The sequence below is a fragment of the Chelonia mydas genome, chromosome 2, assembly GCF_015237465.2.
Source record: "Chelonia mydas isolate rCheMyd1 chromosome 2, rCheMyd1.pri.v2, whole genome shotgun sequence".
Lineage (NCBI taxonomy): Eukaryota > Metazoa > Chordata > Testudines > Cheloniidae > Chelonia > Chelonia mydas.
The window spans coordinates 142,364,671-142,382,030 of record NC_057850.1 but is presented as its reverse complement, the minus strand read 5'-3'; the positions used below and the strand labels follow the sequence as shown (position 1 = coordinate 142,382,030).

Here is a 17,360-nt window from a genome sequence, read left to right as displayed (position 1 = left end):
AGGTAGCTGATGGCGGTAAGAACCCAGATGTTGGGGAAAGTGGTTTGGAGGTGACATGGGGGCACAAAGGAAAGAGTTTTGGGACAAGGGCTGCAGAGGGGGGTGGGCACGGTAGTGCTCCACCTACATGGCTACGAGCACCTGCGTAGAGTCCGCTTGGCACTCCATTATGCTCACCAGGCAATCCGTGCTTTGCTGCTGGAGCACCACGCTTTTGTGCCGGCACTTCTCATTCTGCTGGCGGATCCTCCTTTCACTGTCCCACCACTCCTGCACTTTTTGATTTTCATTACTTGAATGCTGCATTACTTCATGCAACATGCCTTCCTTGCTTCTGTGTGGCCTCTGTCTGATTCTTTGGAGTCTTTCGGCCAGTGATAACATGGACAGCTGAGATCTCAAGGTTGCATCTGTAAAGGCAAAATGAAACACTTAACAGAAGCAGCATTGTTCACACCAGACAGAGCAATGATTCCCCCATACTTAAGGGCAAGCACAGTATTCACAATAGCATCATTTGCCCATCCCAAAGTGAGCGCATATAACCCACAAGAGCCCCAAAATGGTGAGTAAGCACAGGGTCAAGCGTGACTGATTGTTTCACGGCTGTACTGTCCTCTGGGTTTCTGCACCTTGGGGAGAGCCAACAGCGGCAGCGGGCCATTATACTGAACACTGTCCCCACATTTTCTATCGTCCTGGAAGGTATCTTGCTGCTGTGGGTGACCTGGGAAGCAAGGAAGGGTATTCTTCTGCTATGCAGCTTCCACCCTGGCCCATACGCAACTTGCCTTTCTGCAGCAATGGTCCCCCCCGCACCCCTCATGGCACAGTGGCGCGGACACGTTAGACTTACTGGGACAATTACCACAGTGGCTCTCCCAAGAAACCTGCGCAAGCGCATTGCCCAAGTTCTGGATGAGACCTTTGAAGAGATCATTGATGCCGATTACCGCAATGTGAGAGAGCACATCAATGCCCTATTCCGCATCTAGGCATGCATGCAGCCCTAACCCTCCTCGCCCAAGAGCCTGCACCAAATAACTTCCTTCCCAAAATAAAAGCTGCTTACCGGGAACCTCCTCTGGTGTTTGTCCTTCCCCAGGCACCAGCCACCGCAACTAGCTACTTCCTCCTGGCTTGAGAACAGCTCCTGGCTCCAGGCTTCTAGGGATTCCGGGTTGTCTTCCTCTACCTCAGCACCCTCACTCCTGCTTTACTCCTCCTCCTCCTCCTGCCTTGTTGCACTGGGCTCTGAAGTGTCTATGGTGGTCCTCAGAATGGAGGTGGGGTTGCCCCCAAGTATCGCGTCCAGCTCTTTGGAGAATGGCAGATTGCAGGGTCAGCACCTTTTTGCCTTGTGGGCTTTGCAGTAGGCATTCCACAGCTCCTTCATTTTAATCCTGCACTGCAATGCATCCCAGTCATGGCCCCTTTCTATCATGTCCCTTGATAGCTGCCCAAAGGTATCATAATTCCTGTGGCTGCAGCGCAGCTGGGACTGGACAGCTTCCTCCCCCAAACGCTGATGAGGTCCAGCACCTCACCATTGCTCCATACTGGGGATCTCCTGGTGTGTGGAGGCATGGTCACCTGGAAAGATTCACTGAGAGCACTCCATGCTTGGCTAAGCAAACAGGAAGGGGATTTTCAAAATTCCCAGAGAATTTAAAGGGCGGGTCTGACGGTTGGTCACCTGAGGGCAGGGCAGTAGAGTTCAAAGTGATGACCAGAGTGGCTAGAACAGGCATTGTGGGACACTTCTGGAGGCCAATCAGAGAGCACTAACAGACGAGGGCGTCCACACTGGTGCTGCGGCGCTCCAGCAGGGGTGCACCAAACGTTATTCCACTTGCCAGGAGCGCTGCAGCCGCGGAGTCAGAGCATTCTACATGCCTTGTCAGTATGGACGGGTAGTGAGCTAGTGCACCCGGGACTCCTTTAATGTGCTCTAACTCACAAGTGTAGCCAAGCCCTGAGTGATTGTCAAATAAGTTCCTTCTAAAGACTCTCTACAGCTACAGGGAAAGGGAACAAGTGATGCAGATAAAATAAAAATCTTATTTAATGCTTTACATTTCAAATGCTTTAATTGTTTTTCTTTCTTTTCTGTGACTTTAATAAAAGATTGAAAAGATTTCAATAGTGTGTTTGCCACAATACTAAGCAGGTTGAGGTCTCTGTTTACCAAAACTTGAACCTTGTTTAAAACTGTTTAATGTTGGACAGTTTCAGGTTCATATTAATACCTTTGACCCTCCGGGCCCATATATTCCATCTAAATTAATATGACAGGGTCTGATCTGGTACCTTCCTTCCTGTTCAATATACTATAATATAGCAGCAGTGCCATCAGTGAGTACCTGCATGGCACATCCTTTAATGTGCAAAAGGAACACTCTGCATGGTAGATGGATTGCTCAAAGCACCAAACTGCTGACCACAGCCCCTGAATCTGGGAGTCTCCTAGGGAAGCTCCCCATCTGAGACAGGAGGCACCTGTGACCAAAGCCAGGAAGGGTAAGTTTGCGGGAAAAAGAAATCTCTTTGCACACATTGCATATCCACCAATCCAGGGAGGACAAGGCACTTGCAAGCACATGAGTCAGCATATCCAGCAGTGACATGAAGGATGGTAGACAGACTTCAACCATCTCTGCATGACTCTAAAATGAAGTCTGGCATGCTGAGTTACATACATGCAAGCTACCATGTGTCCCAGAAGTATCAGGCAATTCCTTACTGTTGTATGAGGATGCACCATGAAACCTTTGCACAAACCTCAAATTGTCTGAACCCTGGCTTGAGGTAAATACGCTCTTGCTGTGATGGAGTTGAGAACCAATCCTATGAATTTGATTCTCTGCACAGGGAGAAAAACTGACTTGTACTTGTTGATCAACTGGCCCAATGAACTGAAAAGAGACTGGATCTTCTTGATAGCTATTTCCATTTGACAGCTGGATCAGCTCCAAACCAACCAATCATCCAGATGTGGATAAAACTTGATGCCCACCTTCCTGATAATGTGCTGCAACCACTGTCATGAACTTGGTGAAGACTCAGGGAGCTGAAGGGGAGGATTATAAATTGATAATGAACATTTGCTTCAACAAACTTTAGAAATCTATGATCCAGGTGAATGGCCGTATGAAAGCAAGTATCAGAGGGGTAGCAGGTTAGTCTGGATCTGTAAAAGCGGCAAAGAGTCCTGTGGAACCTTATAGACTAACAGACATGTTGGAGCATAAGCTTTCGTGGGTGAATACCCACTTCGTCGGATGCATGTAGTGGAAATTTCCAGAGGCAGGTATAAATATGCAAGCAAGAATCAGGCTAGGAATAATGAGGTTAGCTCAATCAGGGAGGATGAGGCCCTCTTCTAGCAGTTGAGGTGTGAACACCATGGGAGGATAAACTGCTTTTGTAGTTGGCTAGCCATTCATAGTCTTTGTTTAATCCTGAGCTGATGGTGTCAAATTTGCAAATGAACTGAAGCTCAGCAGTTTCTCTTTGAAGTCTGGTCCTGAAGTTTTTTTGCTGCAGGAAGGCTACCTTTAAATCTGCTATTGTGTGTCCAGGGATATTGAAGTGTTCTCCTACAGGTTTTTGTATATTGCCATTCCTAATATCTGATTTGTGTCCATTTATCCTTTTACACAGGGACTGTCCAGTTTGGCCGATATACATAGCAGAGGGTCATTGCTGGCACATGATGGTGTACATTACATTGGTGGACGTGCAGGTGAATGAACCAGTGATGGTGTGGCTGATCTGGTTAGGTCCTGTGATGGTGTTGCTGATGTAGATATGTGGGCAGAGTTGGCATCGAGGTTTGTTGCATGGATTGGTTGCTGAGTTGGAGTTATTATGGTGCGGTGTGTAGTTGCTGGTGAGAATATGCTTCAGGTTGGCGGGTTGGCTGTGGGCGAGGACTGGCCTGCCTCCCAAGGCCTGTGAAAGTGAGGGATCATTGTCCAGGATGGGTTGTAGATCACTGATGATGCGTTGGAGAGGCTTTAGCTGAGGACTGTATGTGATGGCCAGTGGAGTTCTGTTGGTTTCCTTCTTGGGCTTGTCTTGCAGCAGGAGGCTTCTGGGTACACGTCTGGCTCTGTTGATCTGTTTCCTTTTTTCCTTGTGTGGGTATCGTAGTTTTGAGAATGCTTGGTGAAGATCTTGTAGTGTTGGTCTCTGTCTGAGGGGTTGGAGCAAATGTGGTTGTACCTCAGCGCTTGCTGTAGACAATGGATCGTGTGGTGTGTCCGGGATGCAAGCTGGAGGCATGAAGGTAGGCACAGTGGGCTTTCGGTATAGGGTGGTGTTAACGTGACCATCACTTATTTGCACCATGGTGTCTAGGAAGTGGACCGCCCGTGTGGATTGGTCCAAGCTGAGGTTAATGGTGGGGTGGAAGCTGTTGAAATCATGGTGGAATTCTTCCAGGGTTTCCTTCCCATGGGTCCAGATGATGAAGATGTCATCAATGTAGTCTAGGTAGAGAAGGGGCGTGAGTGGACGAGAGCTGAGGAAGCACTGTTCCAGGTCAGCCATAAAAATGTTGCATATTGTGGGGCCATGCAGGTGCCCATAGCGGTGCCATACCTGGTCTGGAGGTATATATGGTCACCAAATTTGAAATAATTATGCATGAGGATAAAGTCACAGAGCTCAGCAACCAGTTGTGCTGTGGTATCATCAGGGATACTGTTCCTGACAGCTTGTATTCAATCTATGTGGGCGATGTTTGTGTAGAGATGGTGGCTAGGATGGTGTTTTCTGGAAGATCACCAATGCATTGTAGTTTTCTCAGGAAATCAGTGATGTCACGGAGATAGCTGGGAGTGCTGGTGGCGTAGGGTCTGAGTAGAGAGTCCACGTATCTGGATAGTCCTTCAGTGAGAGCCAATGCCCAAGATGATAGCCTGATTAAGATGGAAGTGTGACACTACTTCAGTCAGAAATGCAGGATAAGGATGCCAAAGAAAGGATTATACAAAATCATATTCATAGATTCTAAGGCCAGAAAGGACCACTGTGATCATCTAGTCTGCCCTCCTATCTATCACAGGCCATGGAACTTCCCAAAAATAATACCTGAAGTTTAGCTTTAAGAAAAACATCTTATTTTGATTTTAAAATTGTCAGTTTAAAGGGTCAGCAATTAATGCAAGTAGTTCTGCTATTCTCCTGGCCAAAGTACTTGCCACCAGGAATGCCACTTTCATGGAGAGACATAAAAAGGAACACAAAGCCATAGGCTCAATAAATGGACCCATTAGAGCCAACAAAACTAGATTTAAATGCCATGGAGACATAGGCTCCCTCACAGGTGGAAAAAGTCTCTCCAAACCCTTCAAAAAAATCGCACAGTCAAGGGATTAGAAAAACAGACTTCCCTTCTATAAGAGGATGGAAAGCAGAAATAGCAACCAAGTGAACTCTTAGGGAACTGGTAGAGACCTTTTTCTTGTAGGTAGAGTAAATAATAGAAAATAAGGTGAAGTGAAAACTGTGAGGGAGGAATGCCCCACTTCTGACACCACATAGAGAAACTCCTCCATTCCATCAGGTAAGTGTATCTAGTGGACGGTTTTCTCCTGTTTAAGAGAACATTCTGAAGTGAGGTTTTTTACCCACGGAAGCTTATGCCCAAATAAATCTGTTAGTCTTTAAGGTGCCACTGGACTCCTTGTTGTTTTTGTGAACCTCTGAGGTTTCCTGGGACTATAACCACTGAGCATTCAATGCTATCAGGTGCATGCTGGATGGTTTGGGATGTGACCACTGATTCTCTGGACTACTGATTGTGGTTTTGTGAAATTATGTTTGAGGTCTGAGGTTGAGTTATGGGATCCCAGATAGAGAGACTCATGAGATCTAAGACCCAATGCTGATGAGGCCAGGCTGATGCTATCGGGATTATAATGTCATGATTGTGCCTGAATTTACATATTACTCAGAGGAATGGGAGGACAAAAGTATATAGTAGTTTGTCTTTCCATGACAGCAATAAATTGTCTGATATAAATTCACAGATTCCAAGGCCACAAGGGACCATTATGATCATCTAGTCTCACCTCCTGTATATCATGGGCACAGAACTTCCTCAAACTAATTCTTAGAGCATATCTTTTAGAAAAACGTCCAAAGCTGATACTTTATATATTGTAATCAATTCACCCTTTATCCTTCTCTTTTTTAAGTAAAATAGATTCAAAGAGCTCAATCTATTACAATAAGGCATGTTTTCTAATCCTTCAGTTATTCTTGTGGCTCTTCTCTGGACTGCTTCCTATTAATTAACATCCTTCTTGAACTGCGAGTACCAGAACTGGACACAGTATTCCAGCAACAGTTGTACCAGTGCCAAATACAGAGGTAATATAACCTCTCTGCTTCTACTTGAGATTCCCCAGTTTATGCATCCAAAGACTGCATTTTAGCTCGTTTGGCTACAGCGTTGCATGGGGAACTCATGTTTTGCTGATTATACAACATGACCCTCAAATCTGTTTCAGAATCTCTGCTTCCCAGGATAGAGTCCCCATCCTGTAAGTATGGCCAATGTTCTTAGTTCCAAGACATATACATTTATATTTAGCCATATATTGTTTGCTTGCACACTAAGAAATTCAGATCACTCTGAACCAATGATCCTGCCCTCTTATTTGTTTATCATTCTCCCAATTTTTGGGTAATCTATAAATCATATTAATTATGATTTTATGTTTTCTGCCAGGTCATTGATAAAAATTCTGAACAGCATAGGGCCAAAACCCAATCCCTCTGGGAACCCAGTGGAAACACAACACTTGGTGATTCTCTGTTTAGTTACATTTTGAGAGCTATCAGTTAGCCATCTCTTAATCCATTTAATGTGTGCCATGTTAATTTTATATCTTTCTAGTTTTTTAATCAAAATTTCATGTGGTACCAAGTCAAATGTCGTCTAAGTAGGTTATATCAACACTATTACCTTTATCAACCACACTTGCAATCTCATCAAAAAAAGATATCAAATAAGTTTGACATGATCTATTTTCCATAAACCCATGTTGACTGGCATTAATTATATTACCCTCTTTAATTCTTTATTAATCGAGTCCCATATCAGACATTCCATTATTTGGCCGGGGTCAATGTCAGATTGGCAGGCCTATAATTATCCAGGTCATTCTGTTTACCCTTTTTAAATATTAACATAACATTAGCTTTCTTCCAGTGTTCTGGAACTTTCTCAGTGTTCCAAGATTTATTGAAAATCATCGTTAAGGGTCCAGCAAGCTGGTCAGCCAGCTCTTTTAAAACTCTTGTATGCATGTTATGTAGACCTGTAATTTTAAAGATGTCTAACTTCAGTAGCTGCTGTTTAACATTCTCCAAGGATACTAGGGAAATGGAAAGAGTGTTATATGATCTGACTATATCATCTGTTTTTTTCCCCAAAACCAGAACACATCTGCCTTTTCTGCATTATTATTGATAATTCTACCATCTAGTAATGGACCAATACCATTTTCAGGATTCTTTTTGTTCCTAATGTACTTTAAAATTCCTTCTAATTGTCCTTAACTTGACTAGCCATAGATTTCTCCTTGTGGGCCTTCACTTCCATTATCAATTTTTTACGATTCTTAACTTCAGATTTATATTTATGACTATCAACTTTCCCTTTCTTTGATTTGTTTCAGAGTAACAGCCGTGTTAGTCTGTATTCGCAAAAAGAAAAGGAGTACTTGTGGCACCTTAGAGACTAACCAATTTATTTGAGCATGAGCTTTCGTGAGCTACAGCTCACTTCATCGGATGCATACTGTAGAAATTGCAGAATATCATTATTATATACACAGACACCATGAAACAATACCTCCTCCCACCCCACTCTCCTGCTGGTAATAGCTTATCTAAAGTGATCATCAAGATGGGCCATTTCCAGCACAAATCCAGGTTTTCTCACCCTCCGCCCCCCCACAGACAAACTCACTCTCTTGCTGGTAATAGCAATGGTCACTTTGGATAGGCTATTACCAGCAGGAGAGTGAGTTTGTGTGTGTGGTTTTTGGAGGGGGGTGAGGGGGTGAGAGAACCTGGATTTCTGCAGGAAATGGCCCACCTTGATTATCATACACATTGTGAAGAGAGTGGTCACTTTGGATGGGCTATTACCAGCAAGAGAGTGAGTTTGTCTGTGGGGGGGTGGAGGGTGAGAAAACCTGGATTTGTGCTGGAAATGGCCCATCCTGATGATCACTTTAGATAAGCTATTACCAGCAGGAGAGTGGGGTGGGAGGAGGTATTGTTTCATGGTGTCTGTGTATATAATAATGATATTCTGCAATTTCCACAGTATGCATCCGATGAAGTGAGCTGTAGCTCACGAAAGCTCATGCTCAAATAAATTGGTTAGTCTCTAAGGTGCCACAAGTACTCCTTTTCTTTGATTTGTAATATTTTATTTGTATTGCTGTTTTTGCTTCCCCTTGAAACCAGACTTTTTATTAAAAAATCAATACTGCCTTCTTGCTCGATTGTGGCCTTTTGGGGATCTACTAAAGTGTTCTTAAACAATTCACAATCATCATTCACATTTTTCTAATTCTTCTTCCTAGCTCATTTGGCTCATAACTGTCTTCAACTTTGTGAAACTGGCCCTTTTAAAGCACCACATATATTTCACTGGTCTGGGCTTTATACTCTTTGCACAATCTCTGATAATTGGTTTTCTGCCCCTTTATATCATGAGCTGGCAGCATGTGTGCGCAGACGGCATGTATGCCACCCTACAGGTACTATCAGAAAAATCTCTCCAGCTTCATTGCACTGGTTGCACACACCCCTGAAGTGGAATGGACTCATGTAATCACTTGACGAAGAACAAAGGTTACAGGTTATTTTTTTCATCCCAAATAGAGTGTGAATTTTCCTGACTTAGAAATGTGGAGCTGTGGTAATATTTTACCTACATACACACACACACACACACACACCTTGAAAGATCCCAAAGTACTTTGAAAACTATAAATTCAAATTGGAGATTTGCCATAATCCTTCAGTAAGTGGCAGCGTTTAGTTGTGCTGCCCCAGAAGCAGACCGTGAAGCAGACTAGAACTCAGAGCCACAATATGTCCCTAATTTCTCCCTTGCTCTGGCAGAGAAGAGGAGGTTACTTACCCTGTGCAGTAAGTGACGTTCTTCGAGATGAGTGTCCCTGTGGGTGCTCCATTCTAGGTGTTGGTGCGTCCCTGAGCATTCGCCCTGAGAATTTTACAGCAGTACTCATACCGGTCACAAATGTGCAGAGCTTGCCCCGCCGCTCTGAGTGTACCTTTATAGTACGAGTGCGTAACTGGTCTCTTCAGTTCCTTCTCTCCAATGGAGGCTACCCCAACTCCAAAGTAGAGGGGAGGAGGGTGGGTAGTGGCGCACCCACAGGGACACTCATCTCAAAGAACGTCAGTTACTGCACAGGGTGAGTAACCTCCTCTTCTTCCTCAAGTCCCTGTGGGTGCTCCACTCTAGGTGACTTAAAAGCGGTGTATCTCAAGGAGGTAGGAACTTTGGACTGGGTAGAAATGCAGTAGATAAAACAGCTCTGCCTAATTGCGTATCCGAGAGGGGACTCTGAGTAAAGGCATAGTGCTTAACAAAAGTGTGTTCAGAAGACCAAGTGGCTGCTTTACAGATGTCAGTCAGGGGAAATTTACCTAGAAAAGCCACGGAGGTAGCCATCGATCTAGTGGAGTGAGTTCTAATGTCTGCTGGAGGCATAACTTTTCGTATCTGATAACAGAGTTGGATACAGTCAGAAATCCATTTTGAAAGTCTCTGGGTTGAAATAGGTGTCCCTCTGGATTGCTCCGCGACGGAGACAAAGAGTCTAGAAGAATTCCGAAAGGGCTTTTGTCATAAATATAAAGGGAAGGGTAAACCCCTTTAAAATCCCTCCTGGCCAGAGGAAAAATCCTCTCACCTGTAAAGGGTTAAGAAGCTAAAGGTAACCTCGCTGGCACCTGACCAAAATGACCAATGAGGAGACAAGATACTTTCAAAAGCTGGGAGGAGGGGGAAAAAACAAAGGGTCTGGGTCTGTCTGTATGCTGCTTTGTATGTGTTGTGTGTGTTAGATTATGATTTCTTTAAATGGCTGAGAAAGGAAATGTGCTGAATAGAATGACTATTCCTGTCTGTGTGTCTTTTTTGTAACTTAAGGTTTTGCCTAGAGGGATTCTCTATGTTTTGAATCTAATTACCCTGTAAGGTATCTATCTTTACTTCTATTAAAAGTCTTCTTGTAGGAAAACTGAATGCTTTTTCATTGTTCTCAGATCCAAGGGTTTGGGTCTGTGGTCACCTATGCAAATTGGTGAGGATTTTTACCAAACCTTTCCCAGGAAGTGGGGTGCAAGGGTTGGGAGGATTTTGGGGGGAAAGACGTGTCCAAACTACGTTTCCCAGTAAACCCAGTTAGAGTTTGGTGGTGGCAGTGGAGATCCAGGGACAAAGGATAAAATTAATTTGTACCTTGGGGAAGTTTTAACCTAAGCTGGTGAAAGTAAGCTTAGGAGGTTTTCATGTAGGTCCCCACATCTGTACCCTAGAGTTCAGAGTGGGGGAGGAACCTTGACAGCTTTGTTCTATCCAAATAGAAGGACAAAGCCCTGCGTACATCTAGGGTGTGCATTGTGGATTCAAAAGAGTTCACATGTGGTTTGGGAAAGAAGGTCGGCAGGTGGATCAGTTCATTCATGTGGAATGACGAATGGACCTTTGGAAGAAATTTGGGGTGTAATCGAACGGTAACTTTGTCCTTAAAAATATGGTATACAGTGGGTCTGCCACAAGAGCTGCTATTTCTCCTGCCCGTCTGGCAGAAGTGATTGCCATAGAAAGGTGTAAGAAGGAGCAAGTGGCTAGGGGTTTGAATGGTTGTTGAGTTAAGCAAGATAATACTAAGTGAAGGGGTAGGAGGGGTAGGAGGTCTAACATCTGGGTATAGGGATTGAAGTCCTTTGAGAAAACGTTTAGTGATCGGATGAGCAGACACAGAGGTACTGTCAATTTTATCGTGGAAAGTTGTAATAGCAGCTAGGTGGACTTTGATGGAGCTAAAAGAAAGGCCAGATTGTTTGAGGTCCAACGGGTAGTCAAGTATAAGAGGAAGAGGTGCATACATAGGAGGCAGTTATTTAGTTAAGCACCATTGTGTAAATCGCTTCCACTTTCGGAGATAGGTGGTGCGAGTAGATTGGTTTCGGCTATGTAAGAGCACTCTTTGAACTTTATCAGAGCATGCTAATTCATTTTGGGAGAACCATGTAGGAACCAAGCTTTGAGGTGAAGCATGGACAGGTTGGGGTGGAGAAATCGGCTGTGTTGCTGCAATAGGAGGTTCGGAATGAGAGGCAACGAGATTGGTGGTCGAGTTGACATCCTGGTGAGGAATGGGAACCACAGTTATCTAGGCCATGCCGGGGCAATCAGGATCACCTTGGCACGATCTGTTCATATTTTTGTCAGAACCCTGTGGAGAATCGGGATCGGGGAAAAGCATAGAGTAAGTTCCGGTGCCATGGAATCATAAATGCATCTCCCAGAGAGTGTTTGCGCAGTCCTGCTCTGGAGCAAAATTTGGGGCATTTTGTGTTTTGCACAGTTGCAAAGAGGTCTATGGTTGGGTAGCCCCAAGTGCGGAATACATTGGTGATGATCATTTCGTTTATCTCCCATTTGTGGTCCCAGGGAAAGCGTCTGCTTAATTCGTCCGCTGTGGTATTCATAGCCCTGGGAAGGTAGGCGGCTGATATCCGGATATTGTTCACAAGGCACCAGTTCCAGAGTTTCATAGCTTCTGTGCAAAGCAAATGAGAGCAAGCTCCTCCCTGCCTGTTTACATAGAACATACAGGCAATGTTGTCTGTCATTATCCGTACATGTTGATTCTGGATTAACGGGAGGAAGTGATGGCAGGCATTGCTTATAGCTCGAAGTTCCAGGATGTTTATGTGCAGGGAGGTTTTTGTTGGAGACCATAGCCCCCGGGGTTGTGTGATGTAACATGTGAGCACCCCACCCTGTGAGGAATGTGTCGGTAGTCATTATTATGGTTGGAACCTCCTGGAGAAAGGGGACTCCAGAGCAGAGGTTGGAGGGAACTGTCGACCATAGGAGACAGTCTTTGACTCAGAAAGGTATGGATAGGGGTTTGTTTAGGGCATGCACATTGGGTCTGTAAACCGTGGCCAACCAAGCTTGGAAGCACCTCATGTAGAGTCGTGCATTTTGGACCACGAAAGTGCACAAGGCCATGTGACCTAGTAGTTGTAAACAGTCTCAAGTGGTGACTTGAGGACTGTTGCGAAGTTTTGTTGCCAGCTGCTTTATGGTGTTAAAGTGATCGGACGGGAGAGATGCTATTCCCGTCTGGGAATCGAGGTGTGCTCCAATGAACTCCAGGTGCTGGGTAGGCATTAATGTGGATTTGTCGTTGTTTATTTGTAAGCTGAGGGATAGGAAACAATCGACGGTGAGTTGAATGAATCGAAGCGCTTCGTCGAGCATTGAGGCTTTGAAGAGGCAGTCGTCTAGGTAAGGAAATATTATGACTCCTTGCTTCCTGAGGTGGGCAGTAACTACGGCCAGGAGCTTGGAAAAAACATGGGGGCAGTGGATAGGCCAAAGGGTAGTACCCTGTATAGAAAATGTGTCGAGCCGAGGGTGAAATGAAGGAAGCGTCTGTGGGCTGGCTGTATTGTCACATGAAAATAGGCGTCCTGTAGGTAGATGGCTGAAAACCAATAGCCCTGCTCCAGTGCTGGGATTATGGTGGCGAGGGTAACCATTTGGAACTTTTGCTTCTTGATAAAATTGTTGAGCCGCCTGAGGTTGAGGATCGGCCGCCATCCCCCGGTTTTCTTTTCTGTTAAGAAATAATGGGAGTAAAACCCCTTCCCTTGGTGTCTTTCGGGCACAAGCTCCACTGCTCCCAATAGAAGGAGATGTTGTACTTCTTGCAGGAGCAGTTGCTCGTGAGAGGGGTCCCTGAAGAGGGACGGGGAGGATGGATGGGTAGGAGGCATGGATAGGAAGGGGATGGAATAGCTAAGTGTGATGACCTCTAAAACCCACTTGTCGGTGATAATGTTGTGCCATTGATGGAAGAATGGTTGTAGGCAGTGTCCAAAAGTAGGGACAGGCGGTGTAAGCGCTGAAGTGGGAACATTGTTTTTGAAACCCTCAACCAAGGCTTCAAATCTGCTTGTTAGTCAGAGGGGGTTGAGACACTGCCACGGAATTGGGGCGGTGATGCTAGTATCTGGGTCTCTGGCATTGTTGCTGTTGTTGGTCGTGTGATCTCTGGAAGTGCTGGGTATATGTTGGGTAGCGTGGACATTGGTAAGATTGGTATCTATATTGTCGCTTTCTGGTCATAGAGGTTTGTATTCCTAAGGACCAGAGAGTTGCTCTTGAATCCTTCATTGAGTGAAGGATGTCGTTCGTTGTGGAGGCAAAGAGTTTGTCGCCATCGAATGGAAGATCTTCAATAGTAGTCTGGACCTCTCGAGGAAATGAAGAGGAAGAGAGCCACGAATGTCGGCGCATGACTACTGCTGTAGTGGTGGATCTTGCTGCGTATTGGCCACATCGAGGGCCGCTTGAAAAGCAGTACGTGATATGATTTGTTCCTCAGAGACTAAAGCAGTGAATTGTGGTTTCTTTGCTTCTGAAATGTCCTCAATAAAGTCCATGAATTTGTTGTAATTTTTGTGATCATACTTTGCCATAACGGCCATATAATTAGCAATTTGAAATTGTAGGATGGAAGATGAGTATACTTTACATCCAAGCAGATCTAAACGCTTACTGTCTTTATCGGCTGGGGTGGAGCGGGGATACTGGTGCTTATTCTTTTGGTTGACTGCGTCAACTACTGGCGAATTAGGCACTGGATGAGTGAAAAGAAATTCAGAGCCTTTGGAAGGGATGAAGTACTTGCGGTCCGTTCATTTGCAGGTAGGTAAGTTTGCAGCAGGAATCTGCCAGATGGCTTTGGCGGGTTCCAGAAGGGCTGGGTTGATCAGCAATGCAATCCTGGAAGAAGAAGAAGGCTGCAGGATGTCCGTTAACTCATGCTGCTGTTCAGGAACCTCCTCCAGATTAATTCTTAATTCACTGGCCACTCTTTTGAAAAGGTCTTGAAATTTTGAAAAGTCATCTGAAGATGACGGGGGAGGAGGAAGCAGGGCTTCGTCAGGCATAAAACTGGGTCTACTGGGTTAGAGACAGGTCATACCTGATTCTGCACTTGTGATGGTGCTGTCTGGTGACCGGCATCAGTGGCAGGTTCATGAGCTTGTGGTGCCAGGCCAGTGTCGGGCCTGGTTGAGGTGCCATAGCGAGTGTGGTCTCAAGGATAGGATGCCACGAGGCCCAATATTGCCACTGTGATAGGAAGGGCATAGGTGGTGCCATCCATGGGTTTACACACCATGGGGCAGGATCCTGAGAGCAGGACGAGGTGATGTTTCTATGACTTCTATTAATTGGGGTCTGAGGATGAGAGACTTCATATGGTGAATAATCCTCCTAGAAACCAGCTTCCTCCTCACTGGAGGAAGGCTTTTCGGACCCTGGCTGAGCATTTGGCGAGAAGTAGGCATTCAGTAAGGGTGACTGCAGAATGGGTGACACAAGCAGGTCACTTGACTGCATAAATTGGAGTGCTGAAGCGCCTGTGTGGTGAGGGCTGTGCGAGAGGAATTTGCTGCGATGAAAAGTTCCTCTGCACCTATGTCTTTAAAGTTGTTTGGCTGCAGGCCTGCTCAGCAGGTGTTGGTGCTGGTAGAGCAGTGATAGCCTGTGGGGGGTCATGCACATCCGCATGTGTTGGCACTGCTTTCACCGCGGTGCCGAAAGGTGTCATCTGAGAGGCAGACAACTGGAAGCCTGAAGCCTCGGCACTGGAGCTTTGTGCTATCGCCGCAGCCACAGGCGGGTTTTGTGTGGTACTGGAGGAGCCCGGCGGATCAAAATTGCTCAGCCGGGGAAGTGCTGGGAGGGAGGCGGTAGACCTGCCGGGAGAAGCCTTGTCCCGTGAAGTTCGCTTTGCGGGTGACAGAAGGTGATTTTTTTTTGAAGTTTTCTTCATCTTCTTAGAGGCGCGGGGGCTGTGGTGTGGAGCAGAGCCGGAATCAGGACCTGGGTCTGAAGCTGACCCTAAGGATTTTTGCAGCAGGAGCAGCTTTAGCCTCAACTCCCTGTCCTTTCGTGCCCTAGACTTAAGTTTGCTGCAGTGGGGACATTTTGGGGGGATGTGGGACTCCCCCAAACATTTTATGCATTTTGAATGGCCATCTGACAGAGGGATGGCATCCTTACAATTAGAGCAGCGCTTAAAGCCTGGGGAGCCAGGCACGTCAGAAGCGGCTGCGCTGACAGGAACTAAGAGACTTTTTTTTCTTTTCTTTTTTTTAAGAGAGAAACTAACACACACTACTGGTAACATTAATAACTAACACTATTGGTAACAAATTAACTATCTAAAAGGGTAAGAGTAACAAGGGAGAAAAAGTTTTCTAACAAGTCTGCTGAGCTCCATCTCAGGCCGGGGATGGTAGAGAAGGAATTGAGGAGACTGGTCATGCACGTGTACTATAAAGGTACACTCGGAGGGCGGAGGGGGGCAAGTTCTGCGCGTGCGCGACTGGTACAAGTACTGCTGTAAAAATCTCCGAGGGAAGGCGAAGGGACGCACCAACACCTAGCGTGGAGCACCCACAGGGACAGCTCTCGAAGAAGTAATCTTTACCGGTCCTTTACATAGTGAAGAATGCTTGTCCTTCTGCACCAACTCAGCTGTGCTGGCTGGTTAGCTCCACGTACCATCTGCATAGAAGGGGCAGTAGTGGCTCCTTCTCCCCTCTGGAGTGTTACTTATAATATGGGTAGCTAGTGCAGAGGAATAAAAGAGGAGCCTTATGTCCCCCTTACTCTCCTGCAAGGAAACAAAGTAACAATCTTGCTCTAAATACAGACACATCCAATGAAATGCAGGTGGAAGGTTAAAAACCAACTGGAACAACAGACTGCACAACAATGGAATCATGGGAAGTCTAATGATATATTAAAACTGTAAAATGTTAACACTTGAGGAATACTAACAAGCTTTTTTAGTCAACTAACCTATCCATACATGGCTTTGCATATGAAATTTCTGTTGGGTCTTCCACTCTTCTCCACTTCACTGTTGCTTCTGTTTCAACATTTTCTATCATTTCAATTCTATCCTTGACCTTTAAAATATATCAAACTTTAAATGTTTCTGTTCTTTTTATTTTTAATATAAAAACTCATTTTCCAAGAAAAATATAAATATAAGCTAATCATTTTACTTTTACTGATTCAGCTTTGTATTTATTTTTTATAAATGCCTGGCTCTTTATTTTTAAATAGAAATATTAATTTAAATTTAAACATCAACTGAGTGATTGTATACTTATATTATTTCACAGAACTTTCAAAATATAACACATGATGGAAACCCAGTAACCATTAATGGTCAAAATATTAAGCTCTCTAGCCAAACAAAAAAGACATGACACTCCAGACAACCATGTTCAGAACTGCTTAACACAGAGAGTTGCTGTGATATGGGATTTTAGAGGTGGTGGGAACAGAGAGTAAGGGCCTGATTTTTGAAGTCTTTCAGTTGCCTAAAGATGCAGATAGGCACCTAATGGGATTTTCAAAAGCACATGTGCATTGATTTCAACATGAGTTAGGTGCCTAAATACTTCTGAAAATCCCACTAGGCATGTTTCTGCATCTTTAGGCACCTAAGTACCTTTAAAAATCTGGCCCTAAGGCCCCACTCCTACAAAGCACTTCAGAATTAGCTTAATGTTTTCCTCCAATGTACAACATACTTAGTATTTAGGAAAGAACTTCATTATTTTAAAAATATTTACTGAAAGGCAGATTTAACTTATGGAGGAAAACCATTTAACAGACCAATTTAGAGTCAATGTTGGACTTGTGTATTAATCTTAGTACAAAATATGCCTTGTAAGATATCATTTAAAATTAATAACTCACTGGTCAATAATGTCATCGTGAAATGTATGTGGCAACATTATATGTAAAGTTATAAACAAATTGAAATTAGATCTGATGTGTTTACCAGGCAAGTCTGAGTAAACTAGTTTCTCAAACACAAAAGACACCTCTTGCCAGGTATCAAAGTTGATGGGCAATCACTTGTCAAGAGGCTATTCTTTGGCAAAAAAGGGGGAGCAGGAACAAATGGATCTGCATTTTAGCAAACAGCGGCATTGAACCTTTTTCACCACTAAACTCCTTG

At 44.7% G+C, this 17,360-nt stretch overlaps 1 protein-coding gene across 1 annotated transcript in view; it reads right to left on the bottom strand.

The window, feature by feature from the left end:
- Positions 1-17,360, bottom strand: part of MAJIN (membrane anchored junction protein) — a 103,055-nt gene that overhangs the window by 34,876 nt on the left and 50,819 nt on the right. The window contains exon 7 of the mRNA XM_043538831.1: positions 16,184-16,293. Coding sequence (XP_043394766.1) covers positions 16,184-16,293 — 110 coding nt within the window. The remainder of the gene's footprint in view (positions 1-16,183; positions 16,294-17,360) is intronic.